This window comes from Orcinus orca, chromosome 15 (genome assembly GCF_937001465.1).
Source record: "Orcinus orca chromosome 15, mOrcOrc1.1, whole genome shotgun sequence".
Lineage (NCBI taxonomy): Eukaryota > Metazoa > Chordata > Mammalia > Artiodactyla > Delphinidae > Orcinus > Orcinus orca.
Window position 1 is genome coordinate 77,547,268 of NC_064573.1, and position 22,675 is coordinate 77,569,942.

At 41.0% G+C, this 22,675-nt stretch overlaps 1 protein-coding gene across 1 annotated transcript in view; it reads left to right on the plus strand.

Moving 5' to 3' along the window:
• FBXW8 (F-box and WD repeat domain containing 8) overlaps nucleotides 1-22,675 on the plus strand; it is a 114,131-nt gene that overhangs the window by 49,282 nt on the left and 42,174 nt on the right. The window contains exons 6-7 of the mRNA XM_004281497.4: nucleotides 16,237-16,433; nucleotides 19,599-19,805. Of these exons, the coding sequence (XP_004281545.1) occupies nucleotides 16,237-16,433; nucleotides 19,599-19,805 (404 nt within the window). The remainder of the gene's footprint in view (nucleotides 1-16,236; nucleotides 16,434-19,598; nucleotides 19,806-22,675) is intronic.

Genomic DNA, 22,675 nt, shown 5'->3' on the forward strand with positions numbered 1-22,675 from the left:
TGGTTCCCTTTTCTCCACATCCTCGCCAACATTTGTTATTTGTGTTCTTTTGGATGATAGTGTTATGGCTTATCTTTATATTTGAATCTTGACCAGTATAGAGTTCATCCTAGAATAGTATATGAATCTGATTATATCTTTCCAGCATCTCTTATTAGAAAGCCCATCTCTACCTCACTGGTTTGAGGTGCTGCCTTTACAAGTTTTTGCATATGAAACTCTTTTAGTATTTCGGTCTGTTTCTGGATGTTACATTCTGTTCAGTTGATCTGTCTGGTTGTTTACACTTACATCATCACGTTTGTCTGTCTTATTATTTTGGGTTTCTTTTTGCCCTTCTGTGGGTAAAATCTGTAGTACTTCCTTGGCTGCATCGTTTACACTGAAATCTTTGCTTTGTCTTGAATTCCTTTTGGTATTAGGATTGTTTCTTTGATAAAAGCTCTTGTGTTTTCTTGCTCCTCTCTCACTCAGCTTGTTTTACCAGTCTGATGGGAATTGTTACTTTCTGAGATAAGCAACAGCTTCTCATTCCCCCCTCCAACCTCACCCCAGACCTCAGGTAGCATTGTCTTTGGTCCTAACTTCAGTTTAACAGATTGTCATTGTACTATTTGTACCAACATACTCCTGAGTAACTACTTCTGGCCAAAGACAGGTTGAAATAATCAAACACACATTTTGTATTGCTTCTTTCTAGGAGCGGGGAACACGCGCTCCTTAGGCAGTGCCATAGCTAGCACAAAGGAAATTCACCTCCTGAGGTCTGAAATTCGGGACTGTGCCCCACAGAAAAGAAGAATAAGATAATAAAATGAGCCAGTGAACTTCAGCTCCCTGTTTGTGCCAAAGGGAAGCTCTGTAGCCATTGAGACCCCCTTGGTGGTCTGTCTGTACACATATTCTCCGCAGAAGGAGTCAGGTCCAGAGGGGGAGATGGAAACTGCTTTGGGAAAAAGTTAGTCATCCCCACGTCCTTCTTAGCCTCCTGGCCCTGCAGGAACACTGTACCACCCACCTGGGGTGTTGAGATTTGGCAAGATGATCCACAGTTGTGATTTTTTGAATTCCAACCCACTGGCCTCATATTTCTTCTGCCTTGTTTCCGATTGTCAGCATTGGCCGTCCTCCAGTTTGATTTTACCACTAATTGTGTTGCACGTTACCGTACCGAAATGAATCAAATCAAAATGCTTTTCCTGGAGCATTAGATAAAGCAGGCGAAGGTTCTGAGTAATGAGCAGATGCTACTAATGCAGGGACAGTGCAGACCTTGCCAGGACTCCATCTGCTCCATGCTTGCCTGCCTTTGGCCTGGAGCCACAGCATTGGGGAATGGCAGCATACTCGAAACCCGCTCCCTGTTCAGAGTTTGTCACGAAAACTCACTCTTCGGTGAGAAATGAGATTACACACTTCTTAGGTGCAAAGAAGTTCTTATTTGTCCCCCTCAGTGGAGAGAGGAGAGACAAGACCCAGTGCACATTAGCACGTGGAAGCCTAGATAGGACAGCCAACAGTCATCTTTCTGTGGCGCCGTCAAGCAAGGCAGAGTGGCTTATCCACTCCTGCAGCACTCCTAGTACAATTGTCTGAATGCACGCATGCTCCATTGTCCAGGGCTGTGCCTGACCTGGGCCGAAGTGACTATGATTTCTCATTTACTCTCGTGCACACAATGGATGGGAGTGGGTCTCTCCAAGCTTCTTTTTAGCAGTGAACAGTAGGACCATATTTTAGACGGCTGTAGAGACTAGGTGCTTCTAAAGTTTTATTTGTAACTTTGTTTAATAAAAAATCAGTTCTTCAATAGTTTTGTTTGTCCCTCATTTGTATGTTGATGATGACATTTCAATTTAATAACATAACCTTTGAATGTAATATTCAATCTCCTCCTCTCCCCTGGTGTTTCAGAAGTGGATTATTAACATACTAATGCATTGCTTGGGAGATGGCTAGGACACCTGACTGTGGATTGTGGAGAATTTTGTGCTTTTTCAAGGCCTGCCTTTTCTGGTCATTTTTCTCTTAAAAGTTTCAATAAGTAATTCTTGCCTGAAACCGTTGCCTACCCTTAGGTCTTAGGAGTCTTATTCAGACACTTGGTGGATAAAACAATATGAAACAACTTTCTGATAAAAACCAAAAAAATACCAGATGGAGTCCTTTTTTCTTAACAGTAAGAGTGCTCACATTTTAAAGATATTCAGAGTGGATTTAAAAATTGAAATGTAGAGTTTTGAACTGAGGTGGTTCTTTCAGTCCTGAGGAAGTATTTCTTAGGGCATTGAACTTTAAAGTTGACTGCCACCTGGAATGGTCTAGGGTGTTAGATTTTGTTTCATAGACAAGCCATAGAGACTATGTTTATGTGATGGAGGAAGTTGCTGAATAAAAATGCTTTTTTAAAGTTTTTCTATTCTTCAGTGAGGGGAGTTTGAAGTTATATTTGTTTTACACTTGCTTATATGTACTTTGGACTGAATATGCACTGTAACTAAATAATAGTTCAGTGTTCCTTAAGTAGCATTCCACAGATAAAATCGTGGGTGGGAGTTGTGAGATCTCTAGGAAATTTTTTTTTTTTTAGTAGAGGGAAGGATTGATTATTTAGTTAGTTAGGTTTGGCTGTGTTGGGTCTTTGTTTCGTGTGAGGGCTTTCTCCGTGGCAAGTGGGGGCCACTCTTCATCGCAGTGTGGGGGCCTCTCACTGTCGCGGCCTCTCTTGTTGCGGGGCACAGGCTCCAGACGCGCAGGCTCAGCAGTTGTGGCTCACGGGCCCAGTTGCTCTGCGGCATGTGGGATCTTCCCAGACCAGGGCTCGAACCCGTGTCCCCTGCATTGGCAGGCAGATTCTCAACCACTGCGCCACCAGGGAAGCCCAGAAAGTTTTTTTAAATCTGTGTATTTTTATGGTAATTTTAAAAAGGAATCTGGATCTTTTGACCTTGTAACTAAACCATACTGTGAGATCTCATTATTTGAATTTGCATTTTATAGTCATAGGCTGTTGGCACCAAGTGATCACCTGTGTGCCTTGTAATGCTTTGTTTTTCACACTGACTGATTCATAGATGAATTCTTAGAGGTCTGCAAACTCTCAAATTTAAGAAACGCTGGAGAGGGAAGTTCTCATGCTTTAGGCACACATTAGCAGATGATCAATTTCTAGGATAACTACAAAATTTTGAAGTTACTAGTGAAAATAATTTGAAATAGTTTTATCATGCAGGAAACAGTGGCACATTGCATTCATGATACAAGGTTTGGTGTTAATCCTTTGGTTAATTGGGGGGTGGTTTTACTGAACATTGATATATTTTTTTAATACATCTTTATTGGAGTATAATCGCTTTACAATGTTGTGTTAGTTTCTGCTGTACAAGAAGGTGAATCAGCTATATGCATACATATATTCCCATATCCCTCCCTCTTGAGCCTCCCTCCCACCCTCCCTATCCCACCCCTCTAGGTCATCACAAAGCACCGAGCTGATCTCCCTCTGCTATGCAGTAGCTTCCCACTAGGTATCTGTTTTACATTTGGTAGTGTATATATGTCGGTGCTACTCTCGCCTTGTGTCCCAGCCTCCCCTTCCCCCACTGTATCCTCAAGTCTGTTCTCAACGTCTGCATCTTTATTCCTGCCCTACCACTAGGTTCATCAGTACCAGTTTTCCAGATTCCATATATATGCGTTAGCATATGGGATTTGTTTTTCTCTTCCTGACTTACTTCACTCTGTATGACAGACTCTAGGTCCATCTACCTCACTAAAAATAACTCATTTTCGTTCCTTTTTATGGCTAATATTCCATAGTGTATATTGAACGCTGATTTTTTTTTAACATCTTTACTGGAGTATAATCGCTTTACAATGTTGTGTTTCTGCTGTATAACGAAGTGAATCAGCTATATGTATACATATGTCCCCATATCCCCTCCCTCTTGCATCTCCCTCCCATCCTCCTTATCCCACCCGTCTTGGTGGTCACACAAGCACTGAGCTGATCTCCCTGTATGTTGCAGCTGCTTCCCACTAGCTATACATTTTACATTTGGTATTGTATATATGTCAGTGCTACTCTCTCACTTCGTCCCAGCTTACCCTTCCCCCTCCGTGTCCTCAAGTCCATTCTCTACGTCTGCGTCTTTATTACTGTCCTGCCCCTAGGTTCATTAGAACCATTTTTTTAGATTCCGTATATATTGAACACTGATTTTTAATGACACAGCACGATGCATAAATTTTGAACTGAATGAAAATTAGAAACAGTATATCAGTATATGGGATGTAGCTAAGGCAATGCTTAGAGGGAAATTTATAGCATTAAGCGCTTATATTAGAAAAGAGAAAGTCTCAAATTAACAGTATAGCTTTTCACCTTAAACTAGAAAAAGAAGAGAAAGTTAAACAAAATAAGTGGAAAGAATAAAGTAATAAAGATAAGGGCAGAAATCAATGAAATAGAATAGAGAAAAAAACAATAGAATAGAGAAAAAAACAATAGAGGAAAATCAATGAAATGGGCAACTGTTCCTTTGAAAATTTTGATCAAATTGACAAACCCTAACCAGATTGATCAGGACAAAAAGAGAAAAGCAATGAATTACCAACATCAGGAATGTAAGAGGGGACATCACTACAGATCCTATAGATATTAAAAAGTTACAGTGAACTATTTTGAACAACTTTATGCCAGTAAATTCAACCAGTTAAGATAAAATGGATAAATTGATTTTTTGAAAAACAAACTACCTAAGTTCACTTAATAAGAACTGTAAAACATGAATAGCTATATTTCCAGTAAAGAAATTGAATTTGTAATTTAGAAGTTTCCACAAAGAAGACTGCAAGCCAAATGGCTTTACTGGTGAATTCTACCAGACACTTAAGGAAGAAATAATACCAATTCCACACACTTCCATAAAATAGACTAAGAGGAACACTTCTCAACTCAGCTTGTGAGGCCAGCATTACCTATCAAGACTAAAGAAGAAAAAATAATAACTAATATATGATAACAAGTATACTACAGATTGATAGTCCTCATGAACATAGATGTAAAAATCCTCTAGTGTTATCATTAGAAGTTTCATTGTAAATCCATCCTAATTGAGAAGTCACTTAGTTTTCAGGGCAGCTACTGAAAACATTTGTAAGATACAAGTTAATATGTTTTTACTTTTGTTAGGGATGGCCTTTCAAATTATTTTTTAAAACTGTTTTATTATGGAAAATTCAAAATATGCAAAAGTGGAAAGAACAGTCTGATGAGCCCCCATATCCCTGTCCCTCAGCTTCAGTAGTTACCAGCACTGCTTTTAAATTACACAGGTTTCTAAATATTATACAGTTATATCACTCAACATATGAGTGGAGCTATTTTTGAAGACAGACATATTTTCCTGTTAGCAGTAAACAGTAGTTTTAAAAAGAAAAAGAACAAGGAGGCTAAGACTTACTGAATGCTAGTCCTAGCCCAGGCCCTGTGCCGGCCTGATCCAGGAGAAGTGGTGGTGATGTTACGGATTCCTTTGGAGTTTTTGTTTTTTTTTTTTAAATTTATTTTATTTATTCATTTTTGGCTGCATTGGGTCTTCCCTGCTGCGCGTGGGCTCCCTTTAGTTGCGGCGAGCGGGGGCCACTCCTTGCGGCGGTGCGCGGGCTTCTCATTGTGGTGGGCTCTCCTGTTGCAGAACACGGGCTCTAGGCACACGGGCTTCAGTAGTTGTGGCATGTGGGCTCAGCAGTTGAGGCTCGCGGGCTCTAGAGAGCAGGCTCAGTAGTTGTGGCGCACAGGCTTAGTTGCTCCTTGGCATGTGAAATCTTCCAGGACCAGGGCTCGAACCTATGTCCCCTGCATTGGCAGGCGGACTCCTAACCTCTGCACCACGAGGGAAGCCCTTTCCTTTGGAGTTTAATTCACTTTAACCCATCAATGAATCGGAAGTAGAATTTGAGTTTTTAATTTAATTTTGTATATCCGTGTTAAATATTAATTATAAAATGTGGATTGTGATTGGGAAAAATAATAAAGATATCTCATCACTGATAAAATTAATATTTATAAATATATGTGTACAAATTATAACAAATTGTTTGATGTAGTATTACATGTAGAAAAAACATGTAGTAAAAAAGTGTTCTTTCTCTCCCTACCACTACTGGGTCCTGGTTCCCCCCAGTCACCCCCTCTCTTCTCTAGAGACATTGACCACTCCCAGTGTCTGATATAGTTTTCCAGATATACTCTATATTGTTTACATCACTTAGTTGTAGCGCAGGAGAAAATTGGCTGGAGTTAGTGGCTGTGTGCACAATGATGTCTTCCTTGCACTGTCTGCCTTCTCTGCACTTCCCCTTATAGAAGAGCTGGTCCAAATTCTTCCCCATCGATCTGTTTTTCCTTTGACTTTGCTAACTGTAAATGCTTCTGTTTAGTCACATTGTCATATTCCTACACTATATCACTTGCCTCCTTTTTAATTTACTGTCTCTTTGTTTTTGATTCTTCTTTTTAGAATGTTCTTTCTTTCTGCTTTGAACTTGAGACCACTAAATATATTCATCTTTCCTCCTTCTTGACTCAGTTTCTGCTTTGGTGATCTTAGTCTTGTCGTTCCTTTGCTTATGCACTAACCAGTCCCTTCATTGGTCCACAAGCCCATTCACATTCCCTTGTCAGTCTGGAATGCAGCTTCCAGAATACTTCATATGTATTGTTTTTCTGCCATAAGCAAGAGAGTTCAGCTTTAGAGCTCTGTTCAGCTGGGATGGTGAGGATGACATGCACAGTGGATACAGCATCTAGGTGAGAGATAAATTTCATTTAGTTTTTTCGTTTCGAGACCCTCCATGATTTAGCCCTTCTTGATGTCCCTTGTTTACACTGATTTTAATGTCCTACTGGGCTCTTCTCCCATGAAAGCAGAACTTGTTTTGTCCTCTCAAACTTTACGCCACTTACATCTCTGGCTTACATTTCATAGTGATGTTGTGTAGACTTAATGAGTGAAGAGGTACACGTTCAGTGAGTGCTATGGGTATATTTATTTATTTATTCTAAATGCCCGATTTAATACATGAATCAAACATGAAGAAGCCCAAAGAAATAACCCTTGAAGCATCCTTGAAAATCTCTTAACAACTGGTTTCTTCAGCACATGTCTCTTTAACACACAGATTCTTTAACACGTGCCCATGATGCAGATATTTTACGCAACTGGTTACAAGGAGCACCTTACGCTTAGACATGAGACATGCAAGAGGGAAAGCAGTCATTCAGCTGTGGGTGAGAAGCTTCTATATCAGTGAACCCCAGTCCCACCAAAAATGTTACTACTGGGACCTGTGCTTGGCTGCCTCCTGACTCTCCCCTCTCCCAGCTCTTCCCACTTTCCCAGCCTGGTCCAAGCTTCATCAGAGCTATTTTTGGTTACTGCATCTCTCTCTCTCTCTCTCACACACACACACACACCCCCACACACCCACACACACCCCAGGCCCCCCACAGTAGGCACTCCCATGGCTGCCGTGGGCCAAGGAGAAACTCAGCAGGCAAACCTCCAAATATTTGGGCTGAGAGCAGTGCCTGAAGGGCAAATATCAGGGCCCCTGGACTGGGTGGGGCCCAACTCCATCCTCACCCCATCCTGGGTCAGAAGCATCCCCCCCGCACACACACGCACAGATGCACTTGGCCAGCCTCCTCAGGGCTGGGAGGTGGCCTGCCCTGGGCCCCTGTTTGCTCCAGGTTTACACTGTAGTAAAAATATGCCTTTTCTCTGTCGGCCAGAGATCTGCAGGATTGGCTTTCTTGCGTGGCTCCTCCTCTGACATACAGGGAAGAGCAAGGAACGTTTACTGATCGCCTACGACCTGTATGGGTGTATTTTAAATTTCTGTTAAGATGCTTTTTCTCGTTGCAGAATTTCCTTTGACTCCTCCTTAATTTCTTATAGGCAAGTGTTTATTTACACTTGCCTTGGTGGAAATTGAGATTGCCAGCTGTCTTTATGAATAGTCAACGTCACTAAGCGTCTCTGAACTGCAGTTAGTTGATCTTGTCTACTTAGTTATTATGAAGCTGAGACCAAGCCTCAGAGTCAGGTGTTTATTGTGCAAGCTCAAGTGAACAGGAGCTCATGGCTAAAATAAGTTCCAATCAAGAAAGCGCGATGGGACTTCCCTGGTGGCCAGTGGTTAAGAATCCGCCTGCCAATGCAGGGGACATGGGTTCGAGCCCTGGTCCGGGAAGATCCCACATGCTGCAGAGCAACTAAGCCCGTGCGCCACAACTACTGAAGCCCGCGCACTTAGAGCCCGAGCTCCGCAACAAAGGAAGCCATGGCAATGAGAAGCCTGCGCACCGCAAGGAAGAGTAGCGCCCACTCGCCACAACTAGGGAAAGCCCGCGCACAGCAGGGAAGACCCAACTCAGCCAAAAATAAATAATTAATTTCAAAAAAGAAAAAAAGCGCGAAAGACCACAAGACAAATTGTGCAGTTCAATAAGTGACCAGTCTATGACTTTCTAAACTGTTAACCTGTTTTAAATTTAATGGTGCATGAAAAAGATCAGAGGGGAGGGATAATACCAATTGTCTTTTTCCAAAACCAGTTCAGCAGTTATTTACCTTTCAAGCAATTAACATAATTACCATTATGCTAAAAAGCAATTTTGGGAAGTTCTGCCCTGAGCTCTTATGATTCCACTGGGACAGTTTTAGTTGGGACTTATCTTTTTGATGGAAGCCTAATTGCAGTTTTGGCTTTGTGCATGCAAACAGAAGCAGCTAATTGTTTAGGCAAATAGCAGATTAATTTAAATATGCATCCCTAATAAAACAAAAACGGTATCCATTATGGTCCTTGTTCCTATGATGAGGAATATAAATATTCTGTGCAAGTACCATTTGGTGGAGGTCTTAAGGATTGTTGACATTATTTCACAGTGGTAGCACTTTCCTGATATCGAGTAATCTTTACAAAAGCTAACATAAATCAGTTTAAACTCATTTAGATCCCATTTCCACTATGTGCAGTTTCATTACCACACTCTGGCTGGCCTCCTTTGGGAGGTGGAAGGGGCATGCTGCAAACTGGCATGGGTGCCCATCCACAGCTGCTGAGCAGACTTTATGTCTCCTCCAAAGACTGGCCATCGTTACTCATCTCCCCCTTAATGACTGTTCCTAGGCTAGGGTGAACTCAGAGTTCCTGCAGCCCTGGTGCTGCTTGTCAAGGTGGAGGGCCCTGAGCCCAGAGAGCAGTGGGACTGCCAAGCCCTACTCCTGTCTACTTTATTGGGCTGATGGCCCTCACTCATTGTGGTCTTCCGCAGTTTTTGAGAGACCCTTGTTGTTTTTTTTTTTGCCTGTGTCCTTTTCATTTTTCTCATGAATGAAACAGTATTGTGATCCCAGCACTAGCTCAGAGGTCAGCATCTTTTATGCAGCCATTGAGGTTTTGTCATGGAGAAAGACAGACACCTGGTCTCCTTTCAGCTTTCTGGGTGTGGGTGTCAGCTCCAGCTCTGAGGGTTATTTATGCCTGGTTCAGGGAATGATGGCAATGACCCGTTTACTAAGTCACTACTGAGGAGCCACACGGAAGCTCCCTTTGCATTTGCCGAGAAGTTTTCTCGTTTCACCTTGGCCTAGCATACAGGATAAGGGTGGTAGATACCTTCTGGAGTGTCTCCTTGCTCTGAAGCCCCTCTAGAGGTAGACATATTCATAGAATTTGAGTTGGTCTTTTGACATCAGCTAGGTAGACAAGGATGGGGACCCCAGGCCTGGGGGCAGCTGATTCATGTTCTTGGCTGAACCGTTTGGGCTGCAGACTTTCAGTCTCAATTGTGTGCTTGGAGTAGAAGACCTTGTGAAGTGGGGAATAGAGAAAGCTGCTTTGTGTAGAGAGGGAGGGATGCAGTTACAGAGAGAAGCAGAGGCAAGATGTATGGTGCGACAAGAAACGTACTACCTTGATCTGAATGTTTTCCTACTTCCGGTTCTGATCCCTTTTACTGTCCAGCTGTATTTCCTGCCCTTGGGTTCCATGAAATAGCCTTGTTCCTTTTCAGCCTGTTTCCTTTTGTATTTAAACCAGTTTCAGTGGATTTGTTTCTTACAACCAAATGTTCCATTGCTAAAACATAAGACAAACATTCAGCAAACCTTTATTGATGTTCAGCCACTTTTAGTACTGTGAAGTCACTCCGTAGGAAATGTGGCAGAAAAAGGACACAATCCTGCCACTTCAGAAATCCACCCAGCACTAGGAGCCAAATCCATATTAGTGCTGTGTCTGCAATATAATGAAACTTGGCCTTTCAAATGAATTTACATCAAATTTTTAAAATCATCACCTGTTTGGGAAGGAAATTTATTTGGCTCTGATAGGTATTGACTAATATTGTGCAATGTATGTGGACCCAGTTCAACTTGAAATGTCTGCGTAAGTTAGCTGCTCCTTTTTGGGAATCTTAAAATAGTTTGACAATAGGACTTATCCATTTTTAAGCTTAGCCATTGTCCCATTGCAGTTTGTGTATGTATCTTTTATATTTTTGTTATATTTTCGTGACTATAACATGTCTTTCTGCAGTGAGAATTTTGTGAGAACAGAGATCATATCCCTCCTGTATGCCCCCAAACAAGATGCTTGGTGATGCCACTAGAATGTCAGCTCCATGCGGTCAGGGACTTTTTTGTTTTATTTTGTCTTGTTCACTGCAGTTTCCCCAGTGCTTAGAAAGGCAGGGGCTCAAATACGTGTTGAATGTATTGTTGCATTAACTCCTTTTTGGCTAAATATTGGTTAACATGGATCATAATCCTCTACAATATTATAAAACATTCTTATAATTCAAGTATTCACTGTTCAAGCCCCTGCAGTTTTGAGGTTGTAAAAGTAGCATGATATAAACTATATTAACTAATAAAATGACCTTTTATAAAATAAGCTTTCACTCAAGCATCCGTCCTGTTAGCTGCTGTGTCTGTTCCTGCTCACCTTGCCCATGTGTCTTGGGGTCAAATATCCAACAACACAGTTGCAAAGTGAAATTGCACATCTTGCAAAAGCTGCAGGATTTAATAATGTTAAAAGTGGTAAGGGGAAGAGCAGTAGAAGTGGTAATTACATGGGTAAATATAAATGGCTTTTTTTGTTATTTCTCTTTAAAAGACAATTGCCTGCTTATGCAAAAATAATAACAATGTATGTGGGGTTTATAACATACAGTAGAAATAAAAAGTGTGGCAACAATAGCAGAGAGGCTGGGAGGGAGGAAATGGAAGTGCGCTGCTTCACTGTATGTGAAGTGGTGTAATATCGCTTGAAGGTAGGCTGGTAGTTACAGATGCGTGCTAAAGACCTAAAGCAACAACTAAAATAAACACAAAGAGTTTTGGCTGATAAACCAACAAAGGAATTAAAATGAACTAAACACATAATTAATCCAAATACTCAGTCCAAAAGAAGGCGAAAAAGGGGGAAAGGAAGCAAAGAACAAATGGGACAGATAGAAAACAAGCGGCAAAATGGTAGATTAAACCCATCCTTACCGATAATCACATTAAAGATAAGTAGTCTAAATACCCCAGTTAAAAGCAAGATCAGTTAAATGCCATCTACAAGAAACCCACTTTAGATATAAAGACGACACAAAGTGAAAGGACAGAAAAACACATAGCATGCTAACACTAACCGAAAGAAAGTTGGTTATATCAATATCAAAGTGGATTTCAGAGCAAAGAACATAACACAAAGAGGGACATTTCATGTAATACAGGGTCACTTCATCAAGAGGACACAACAATCCTAAATGTTAATGCACCTAAAAGTGATCTTGGAGGACTGTGCAAACGATAGTGGCACTGATGACAAGTGAGGATCTGGCTGAGTTACACACTTAATAGCTGCAGTAGAGAAAACAGACAGAGATCATGACACAACAGGCATTCAGAAGAGAAGGATGTGACCATTAAATAGATGGCACCCAGAATATATTTTCTAAAAAGACCCTTCTTAGAACAGCTCTGCAACCTTGTGGTAAAGGGGATTTTGTTGCATACAATTCTGTTGGGGAAATGAAGCCAACAAAACCAGTACTTGATTAGTAATGAAAAATGTGTTTATAGATAAACTCCATGTGTGCTTCGAGTGAGCTGTGGTTGAATAACTTCCACACTTGGCAGAACACAGGTTAAGTTTATGTCAGTTACTCATGGACTCATGGTTACTTCATGCACTTGTAAATGCAGCCGCTCATCCTGCACTTTTTTTTTTTTTTTTTTTTTTTTTTTGCGGTACGCGGGCCTCTCACTGTTGTGGCCTCTCCCGTTGCGGAGCACAGGCTCCGGACGCGCAGGCTCAGCGGCCGTGGCTCACGGGTGCAGCCGCTCTGCAGCACGTGGGATCTTCCCGGACCGGGTCACGAACCCGTGTCCCCTGCATCGGCAGGCGGACTCTCAACCAGTGTGCCACTAGGGAAGCCCTCATCCTGCACTTTCTAGCTAACTTCCAGCCCAGCCACTTCACGTACCAAGTGGCTTTGGACCAGTTGTTGAACCACTCAGAGCTTCTGTTTCTTCTGTTTTGTCAAACGAAGATAATGATGCTCTTCCCAAGGTGGAAGTTAGCGCTGAAGGAGAGGAGACAAGTGATTGAACACTCAGAGGCTTCATGCAATAGTAGTTGCTTTACTGTTTGATTGTAATGTCTGCAAACAAATGCAGTGCAGGCCTATTTGGAAGAGGCACATCCTGGAATGTGCCTGTCTCCTATTTAATGTGTAGAGTCATTGGCATTTTTTGCAGTGTATCTGCTTCTTCTGAGTCAAAATGGAAAGAATTAGCTAAAATATTTGCCAGAGGAATGTGTTGTGGAGCCTTCTGCAATCTGCTTATCCCCCAAGTTTATCATAATTCTTAGAAGAGTGCACTGTTTTACATCTGAAGCAACATTTAACTTGAAGAAAGCTCTGCTTTTGTTTGTAATCACCTACTTAGCCTACTGACAGTTTGAAAGGCTTGCAAAGCAACCCACAAGTATTGTTTTCTTCTGACTCGATGTATTTATTTAGTGATGAATGATACCTTATGATAAGATCCTAAGTTCAAAGCATTTACTGTTTAAGGACAAAGTACAAGACAAGAAAAATGGGAAGAGGGATTGCAAAAAGATGAGAAGTGAAAGCTTTATTTTAGAAAGTTGTAGGAAATAGGACTGGATTTATGGATGGGCAGTAGAGAGGAGATTAGTGTTATTAATAGATTAAATATGTTCTATAACATGGCAGGCACTATAGAATACATAAAAATGTAGAAATGCTTGGTCTGTCTCCAGTATTTTGTGTGGTTTATCTCCTTTAATCTGCCCAACAGTCCTGTGTAATGGGTAATGTTACCTTCAGTTTTACAGGTGAAAAAACAGGCTCTCAGCTTTAAGTAACTTGCCCAAGGCCTTCAGCTAGCAAGCAGCGGAGCTGGATTTGAACTCAAACAACCACAGACTGTGTTATCTGCACACAATTATTTTCAGTGATTTTTGAAAAATAAAATCAGTTGGAATTGGAACAGGACATTATCCAGCATGATGCAGAAAGTAATTATTTTCTTGAATAAAGCTTTGTGGGTAAAAAGGTAGCTTAGTGGATGGGAGTGGTAAAAAGAAATTATTTGGCAAGAAAAGAATAAGTGGCCCTCCAAATACAGAAAAATTTATATTTCTGATAGAAAAGTGTAAGTTCTTGCAGACAGCTGGTTCTCAAACTTGGGCATATATCCCAGAGTTTGCTGCCCGAGAACCTGCATTTCTAATAAGCCCCCAAGTGTTGCTGATGCTGCTTGTCCAGGGTCTACACTTGGATATCATTGCTGTAGACAGTTTGAGAAGGGTGGAGACACAGCCAGTGTGTGGAAGAGGAATTCATCTGGGGAGCAGCATTCAGGGGGCTGGGGAGAAGGGTGTATAGTATGTGGGTAAATCGTGGTGTTTTTTTTTGACTGCTCCACCCATGCATCTTGCAGGATCTTAGGTCCCCGACCAGGGATTGAACCTGGGCCCCCGGCAGTGGAAGCGTGGAGTCCTAACCACTGGACTGCCAGGGAATTCCTTAAATCATGGTTTTTAACAAGTCTGGGATAGTCAAGCTCGTGTTTTAGACTATGCAAAATAAAACATCTCTGCTAACTGTGGCTAAAAGAAGGTGGTGGTGAGGAGGGATGTAAAATACTTATAAGAACCTCTTAGAATGTGGGTTAGTGGCTGTTTTCAGATGTTGCTAGTGTCTAGGTCAGTGCCTGGCATATAAAAAGTGCTCAATAATAATTCCTTGCATGTTACTTCACCTCTTAGAATGGCTATCATCAAAGACAAGAGATAGCAAATGGTGAGGGTGTGGAGAAAAGGGAGCCCTCATGCAGTGTTAGTGGGCATGTAAACTGGTGCAGCCACTGTGGAAAACAGTATGGAGTTTCCTCAAAGAATTAACAATAGAACTACCATGTGATCCAGTGATTTGACTTCTGGGTATATATCTGAAAGAAATGAAATCACTATGTTGAAGAGATATCTGCACCCTCGTGTTCACTCACAATAGCCAAGACATGGAAACAACCTAAGTGTCCGTTGACAGATGAGTGGATAAAGAAGATGTGGTGTATGTATACAGCGGAACACTACTCAGCCATAACCAAGGAGGAAATCCTGCTATTCGCAGCAACATAGATGGATCTTGAGGGCATTATGCTAAGTGAGATAAGAGAAAAAAACAAATGCTGTATGATCTCATTTATGTGTGGAATCTTAAAGAAGAACCTCATAGAAACAGAGATCAGATTTGTGGTTGCCAGGGGTAGAGGAATTGGTTGAAGGTGGTCAAAAGGTACAAACTTCCAGTTATAAAATAAATAAGTTCTGGGGATGTAATGTACAGCATGATGACTATAGGTAATAATACTGTATTGTATATTTGAAAGTTGCTGAGAGAATAGATCTTAAAAGTTCTCATTATAAGGAAAAGGACATTTGTAACTATGTGAGGTGATGTTAACTAAACTTATTGTGGTAATCCTTTCACAGTATATACATATATCAAATCATTCTGTTGTACACCTTAAGCTTATATAATGTTCTGTGTCAATTATATTTTAACAAAACTAGAAAAAAATTATCTGTTGCATAGACAAATAAGGGAATGAATTAAGAACTCCATATGTTAAAACTACTGAACAATTATGTCCTCCCATTCTTCTTAGATCTCTCATAAAAGCATTTTTTAAAAATTTATCTTTTTGGCAAGGATAATTTTGGGGAAATTTTTCAGAATATACAAGGGGATGTTATAGTAAATTTCTCTCCTACTCTTGTCCCTTTTCCCTGGTTTCTTTCCTTAGAGGCCTTAACAATTCTTAACAATTTCGTTTTCATTGTTAAGTTTCTTAAGTATCCTTCCAGGATACTCTGTGTGTACATTTGTGTGTATGTGTGCTTGTACATTTTTTAAAATGCAAAAGTAACATAGCATACTATACCACTATTCTGTCCTTCCTTTTTTCATTTAACAGTATATTTTGTTGATCATTTTATATAGCTCATGTATAAGGCTGACTCTTTTAATTGCTCATTTTATTTAAATTCCAAACTATGGAGATACCATTATTTAAGTATTTCTCTATTGGTGGACATTAAGGTAGCTTCCAATCTTTTGACATAATTTAAAACGTAGTAACTATCTTATATACATTTGTGATTTGGTAGATATTATCAAATTGCCTCCAGAGTTAGGTGAAATAGTTCACATTCCTATGAACAATTTAAGAGAAAGCCTGTTTCCCCATATCCTCAAAAACAAAACGTTTTATGAAATTTTTTGTCTTTGTCAATTTGATTGGTGAAAAATAGTATCCTATTTTAGTTTTTATTTTTCTAATTGTGAGTGAATTTTTATATTTTTTAAATGTTTATATGTCAACTGCATTTCTTTTTCTATGAACACCATAGCACACTCATGTCCTTTGCTCACTTTTCAGTTGCTTTGTTCTTATTGAATCTTAGAAGCTCTTTATATATTAAGGAAATAGGCTCTTTGTTATATGTAATGCAGATTTTTTTTTACCAATTTATTATTTATCTTTTATATTTTCTTTATGTTGCATGATTATTTTGTAATTGTGCATACTAAATGAATTTAAAATTGTTACCTGAATTTTTTTTTCTACATAGGATTTCTTAATATTTGGGATCTAAGGACTGGAAGGTATCCTATTCATCGTTTTGAGCATGATGCAAGAATACAAGCACTAGCCCTCAGCCAGGAAGATGCAACTGTTGCCACAGCTTCTGCTTTTGATGTCGTAATGTTACGCCCCAATGAGGAGGGATATTGGCAAATAGCTGCAGAATTTGAAGTTCAGAAACTGGTGAGCTTTTAGTCTGGTCATTTTATTTTTCATTCTTAGAATCTCTGGGTCTGATATAAACAGATAGTAATGATGTTGGCAGTGCTCATTCACTCAGGGCTTTCTGTGGGCCTCATGTCCATAAATCTCACAACAGCCTTGCAAAAGAAGTAGTTGTATTTTCCTCATTTACCAAGCAGCCAATAAAATCTTAGAGCAGTGAATTGACTTGCCCCTGATAAGAAGTTGTGATTCTGACCTCAAGGCTGACATCGGGGTTGCAGCTTCTCATCACTGTGGTCCTCAGCCTCCTTCACATTAACAGAACGTTCACCCCTGGAAATCTGAGATCAGGATCTGGCCTGATACATAAGTGAAGATGAGTTCAGTGGTACCATCGCAGGCTATATGGGAAAGAAAGTTTCCATCCTACACTTTCTCCATCCGAAGATTTTCTCACTTGGCATTAAGGGTAACTCTTGAGTATAGATTCAAGTCAGTGTTAATCGGGTAGCCTTGTTCCATGACGTCATGTGTGAAGCTCAGTTAACCTTACTAGTTCATTACATAGAGCCTGTTTCTGAGTTCACTTGTACATGAGCCTCAACATTTGCATGGTGGGAGATGATTTGGTGGTAAGAAGGAAGAGCTGAAATCTGTCTATGCTGAATTTGGATTTAATTTAAAGCAAACTTGATTTTGGCACTGGTGGGGGAGTGAACAGAAAAGCCAACGCTGAATAATGAATTGATGGCCTGACCTGGAACAACTCCTTTTCCTCTCCCTTTTCCCCTGGTGAAAATCTTGTTAGACGTGAATAACTAAAAAGCCATGGCATCACTGCTTCACCTCTGTAAGCTGCTTGTGCCTTTAATGCTCAGCCTCTGCGGTTCTAGTGTAGTGTTCTCAAAACTGCCTGATGCTGTCTTCTTCTCTTGGGGTTTTATTAGAAAAATGTGAAAGTACCATATTTCTGTCTGTTCTCAAAACTACATAGTGCTTGTTATTTGGTTTCTGCCTAAAGAACACTGTAGATCAACAATAGCTGTATGAACTCAGACAATTACTTGAGACGTGAGTCCCTTCAGAAAGTGCAAATCCGGCCTTGGCAATAAGGTGGCATCCTGGCATCGACTGGAAGCTTTCTGAAGTTGTTTACAGTTCCCAGAAGATGGCACAACCGCAGTCAGTCTGAGCCTCTTGGTCTGTCACACATCCAGCATGAAGGTGAATTAAATGGCTAGCCTGAGGATGTTGATTTTAGGAAAGCAAGAAGTGATTTTTAGGATGGGGGAGAGAGGAATGAAGCAGCCGTTGCTGGAGCCCTGTGTTATAACGCTCTTCATGTGTTATTTCTCACCCTGGATGAGGGCTGGCCACAGAATGTACTGTCTCTGGAAAAGGCAGCCCCTGGCCCGGGCTGCTGGGCCATCTTTGTCTTCCTCAGATAGGCTCCCTGAATCACAGTGGCAGTGTTCCCAGGTGGTAATACTGGCCTAGAACAGCTGTCCTTCGCGATGGGCCCTCGGCTGGGGATGTGGGGCCACTACTCACACTGTGGGTCCTCAGGGCTAGCAGAGCCACCCAGATGTTTACTCTCTCGAGCGCTTCTGGACAGTTCTCAGGATTCAGGTCTTTGAACTCGTTTCGCTTCTTGTCAGGGACCATGGATTTTCATAATCACATAGGTGGCTTACCTTCTGCTTCTGTACTCTCAGAATTTACTCAGGGAGGTGAAAACCCGATGTAAACTGCACTCGGGGGAAGCATGCCACTTAACGAACATAGGAAAGCAAGTTACTCTTAAAGGCAGCTCCTCATACCTACGCAGATTAGAGAAAGTAGTAGCAGTGATGCGGCCAGAGGACTGTGTGGCATAAAAGTGCTTGCAGTGGCCTTCCTACCCTAGGATGGCACTGAAACCGGGAGAAAGTAGATAACTCGGGTGCTTTTAACCTTTTAGGAACACATTTTTGCTATTTGCACAAATGTTAAAATGTGATTTCGGGGCTTCCCTGGTGGCGCAGTGGTTGAGAGTCTGCCTGCTGATGCAGGGGATGCGGGTTCGTGCCCCGGTCCGGGAAGATCCCACATGTCGCTGAGCGGCTGGGCCCGTGAGCCATGGCTGCTGAGCCTGCGCATCCGGAGCCTGTGCTCCGCAACGGGAGAGGCCACAACAGTGAGAGGCCTGCGTACTGCAAAAATAAATAAAATGTGATTTTGGCTAATTTGGAACTGAGTGAATTTTATGTTATTTATTCAGTTTCTTGTGAAAAAAATGAAAACTTTTATTTTTGAATAGTTATTCTAGCCTCGTGGTTCAGAATTTAAAAAACACAATAAGGTTTACAGTAAGAATCTCCTTTCCACTCTGTCCCACAACTCATTTCCCTCCCTGAAGGCAGCCGTTGTTAGTTAAGATTTGTGCACGTATAAGACAAGCGTGTCACAGGCTTCCTCTGCCCCACCTTTACACATAGTAGCACACTGTGAATCCTGTTACCTTGTTTTTTTCCCCCAAATTTATCTTAGAGGTGACCCCGTTTGTATGAGTTTATAAAGGTTGTCGTCCTGCTTTTTTCTGTGACCACATGGTATTCCAATACATGGATGTACTGTAAGTTATTTAATTAGTCCCTTAGTAAAGCATGTTTAGGGTTTTCTAGTTTTTAGCTATGACCAAATAGTGCTACAGCAAATAATGTTGTAAACAGTCGTTTTGCATAAATGTGCATTTATTTGTAAATAAATTCCTAGAAGTGACCTGCTGTGTCAGAGCCTATGCTCATCTGACATTGTGTGAAGTGTTCCCAGATTTTGGACCAGATTACATCCCACCAACCTTAATGGGATCCATAAATGTGGTTGTCCCCTCTCCACTTCCAGCCCAATGTCTTATCAGACTAATTGATCTTTACTGATATGACAGATGAAAATGCTATCTTGGTGAATTTTCACCTTTTATTTCTCTTGTTAGGAGTGTGTTGTGTTTCTTTTACGATGAACATCTTTTCATTTGTGTAGGAGCTGTGTTTCACTTCCTGTGAACTGGCCCTTGGCCTGTCTTTTTCTGTTGGATTGCTGGTCTTCTCATTGATGTGTAGGAGGAATTGTGTATTTTTGAGCAAGTCAGGATGAATTGTAGGCGAGACCTGAAGGACTAAAATGACTCTTATTCTTTAACAGGTTGACTACCTTGAAATAGTTCCAGATACTGGAAGGTATCCTGTGGCCGTAGCCACTGCTGGAGATCTGGTATACCTGCTAAAAGCCGAAGACTCTGCCAGAACCCTCCATTATGTCTACGGGCAGCCTGTCACATGTCTAGATGTCTCCTCCAACCAGGCTGCTTTTGGTGTGAAGAGTCTGGGATGGGTGTACGAAGGAAACAAGGTACAAAAATAGCAAGATGTGCAATTAACAAAAAAGATTTTGGATTTTATTTTTTTAAAGGCAATTTAAAAATTAAAGATCTCTAATATAGTTTTAAAAGATGTGTTCAGGCAATATATATCAGCCTGGTTAAAAAAAATTCAGGTAGTTCAAAATGATATAAGTAATTGTTTTCTTTCTCTTCCCTTCCCCCAGCCCTACTCCACAGAAGAAACTATTAACAGTTTTTAGGTATCCATCTAGAAAATTTTAATGCATATATAGGTACATTTATACACTAAAAAACATACCTTTGTTGAAATGAGATCATAGTGTACATACTGTTCTGTGCCCAACGTTTTTATTCAGTAATGTACCCTGGAGAGCATTCCATGTGAGCTCCCTCTCCCTAGAATTCCAGCGATGCTTACAACCCGTAGTCTGCTTAACCAGTCTCCTCACTAGTGGGCATTTAGGTTGCTTTCTCTGTTTGGGCTGTTATAGACAGCGCTACAGTGTGTGTTGCAACTTGTAAATCTCTAGGATAAATTGCTAGCAGTTATGTTGCTTGGTCAGAGGGTTGATGGACATTGCCAAGTTGCCTTCTAAAAAGGTTGCATCAAAATTTGTATTCTTATCCACAGTTTGTAAAAGTGCCTCTGATACTCTTTCAGCCAGAAACAAGGAGATAAGTTTTTAATTGAAATTCTTTGCATGATGACTCAATTTTATCACTACTTAGTATTTTACTATCCTGACTGCAGGCCAAGTACTTAGTCTCAAAGCTGACTTACAGAACTCTTTCTCTTCCAGTGGAATCGGGGGAGAGGGATAAAGGTTCGTTTTATTTTGCTTTTCCTCCAGTTTGCTGGGTCTTGACCCCGCTGGCAGTGGGTGTAACCCTGGGAAGGAACTTCTCTGAGCCAGCAGCTCCTCTGACGACGTCCTTCTCCCAAGGAAGGAGGCCCTTTTCACGTAGCAGGGTTGTGAACTGGAAAAGAGCCAGTCTCTGGATGCACACCGTCTGCGTTCCAGCTGCAGGCCTACCACCTGCTACCCTGTGTGACCTTAAACAGGTTGCTTAACCCTCATTATGCCTCAGTTCCCTCATTTGTAAAAGGGAGTTCATAATGGTACCTACTTCACAGAATTGTAGGATTAAATGAACACATATGTGTAAAGCTTTAAGCATAGTACCTGGCATTGGAGTTAACGATCACTGTGTGCTTCCTGTTCTTTCTAGCTCTCATAGTTTGAGTCTAGCCTCTGGTTGTGATTTTTACATCTTGTTTCTCCTGTGCAGCCACCTGTAAGGTCAAATCTCACCTATCTAGGTGTTCACTGGTTTTGCAACATGGACTCCAATTATATGTGCTTCACCCAGGAAGCTAGATAAAGCCGTAGAAACTACATGTGGCTTAGTTTAGTCTCACTGTGAGAAGGGACCCCTTTGTGCTCAAGCTGGCCTGCTTCGCTGGAGCATAGTCAGCATATCTTAGCTGGAAAGTTTGTGATGAAGTCATTCCTGTGTTTTGTCTTCCCAGGACGTGGGGGGAAAGGGACAGCAGTTGGTTTCCTAAGGCAGTTTCCTTTCTTGGCTTTCGAAAACACTTTCTTTTCTGATCCCTGGTGAGCTCATTTGATGAGAGGAGAGAGACTGTTTGCTTTCTAATTTTTCATCCATCATGCTTTCAAGTTTCAGTTATCTCACTTATTTCTCGAGTTCTCAGTGTAGTGAGGTGATAGTTTATTTAATCCTAGCCTGGTTTAAATTTTTCATATTTTTAATAAACTTTTCACCTAACAGGTTCTATTTCTCTGACTTACCTGAGTGGATCTGTTTCTATAGTGATACAGTTGCAGTGGATATATTTGAGAAACCAGTTAAAGGGATAGCTCAGCACAAAATTAGATTGGAAAAAAAAAAATAGACTGGGAGCATCCTTTAGGTGTTGATGTAAGTGAGCACTTTTTTGGATGCCTCTCAATATTTCCAACCCAATTAAAAAGCATTAATTATAAGAATTAGCTGATTCTTATGTTAATTTGATAAAAATTCATTATTAAAAGTTTATAGTCCCTCTAATAACTTGTTAGCGGGTAGTTTTCATTGGTGTTTTAAAATTAAGGGTGGAAGTAAATTTGCTACAAGAATGTGTTTAAGTGCCTGTTTGAAATCTGACAGTAGCATTTAGTCATGCAAGTATTTTGAGTACACCAGCAAACCTTCAAACACTTGTGTGGGTGGATGGGTTGTTGTTAGTAGTGCTGGTGGTAACTGCATTGAGATGCTTTTCCAACATGAACGCCACCCACTTGAACGTGAGGGAAGCCAAGCTTTAACTGTGAAACTTTCCTTATTTTTGCAGAGGTAGGACTTTCTGTCTGATTATGTTTAATGGATTTTCTGCTTCCTCAGAAAAACCAACATTTCTGTGTGAATTAAGCCATGTAATGGGTGGCTCTGTGAGATTTTAGTAGCATCCTGCCACCCCATAATGTACTGTCATAATTCTTAAGTCTTATGTGCAGGCTCTGTGTCACCTTGCTTGTGAGCTCCACGCTTTGGTCCTGTCGGTCTCCATCCGGCCTGGCAGCACGTTTTACTAGGTTGGTATGAGACTGGGAGCAGTAGAGTTTGCCTGGAGCTGTGTCCATGTGAGGGTTTGTGTCTGTGCCTCTGGGCCTGTATGTTTACGATTCAGATGAAGGCTTTATGAGAACACAGAGTCTAGTTTATCTTCCTTTGTACCTGATACAGAACTGGGGGTTAGCTAGAGTCCACTGTTGATTAACTGTGATAAAAGCAGACATGAAGTTCAAATGTTGGTAATAGAATTTTAGTCAGGAACTGAAATTTCCCTGACCTGTAGGAGTATTTCAGCAGTGTT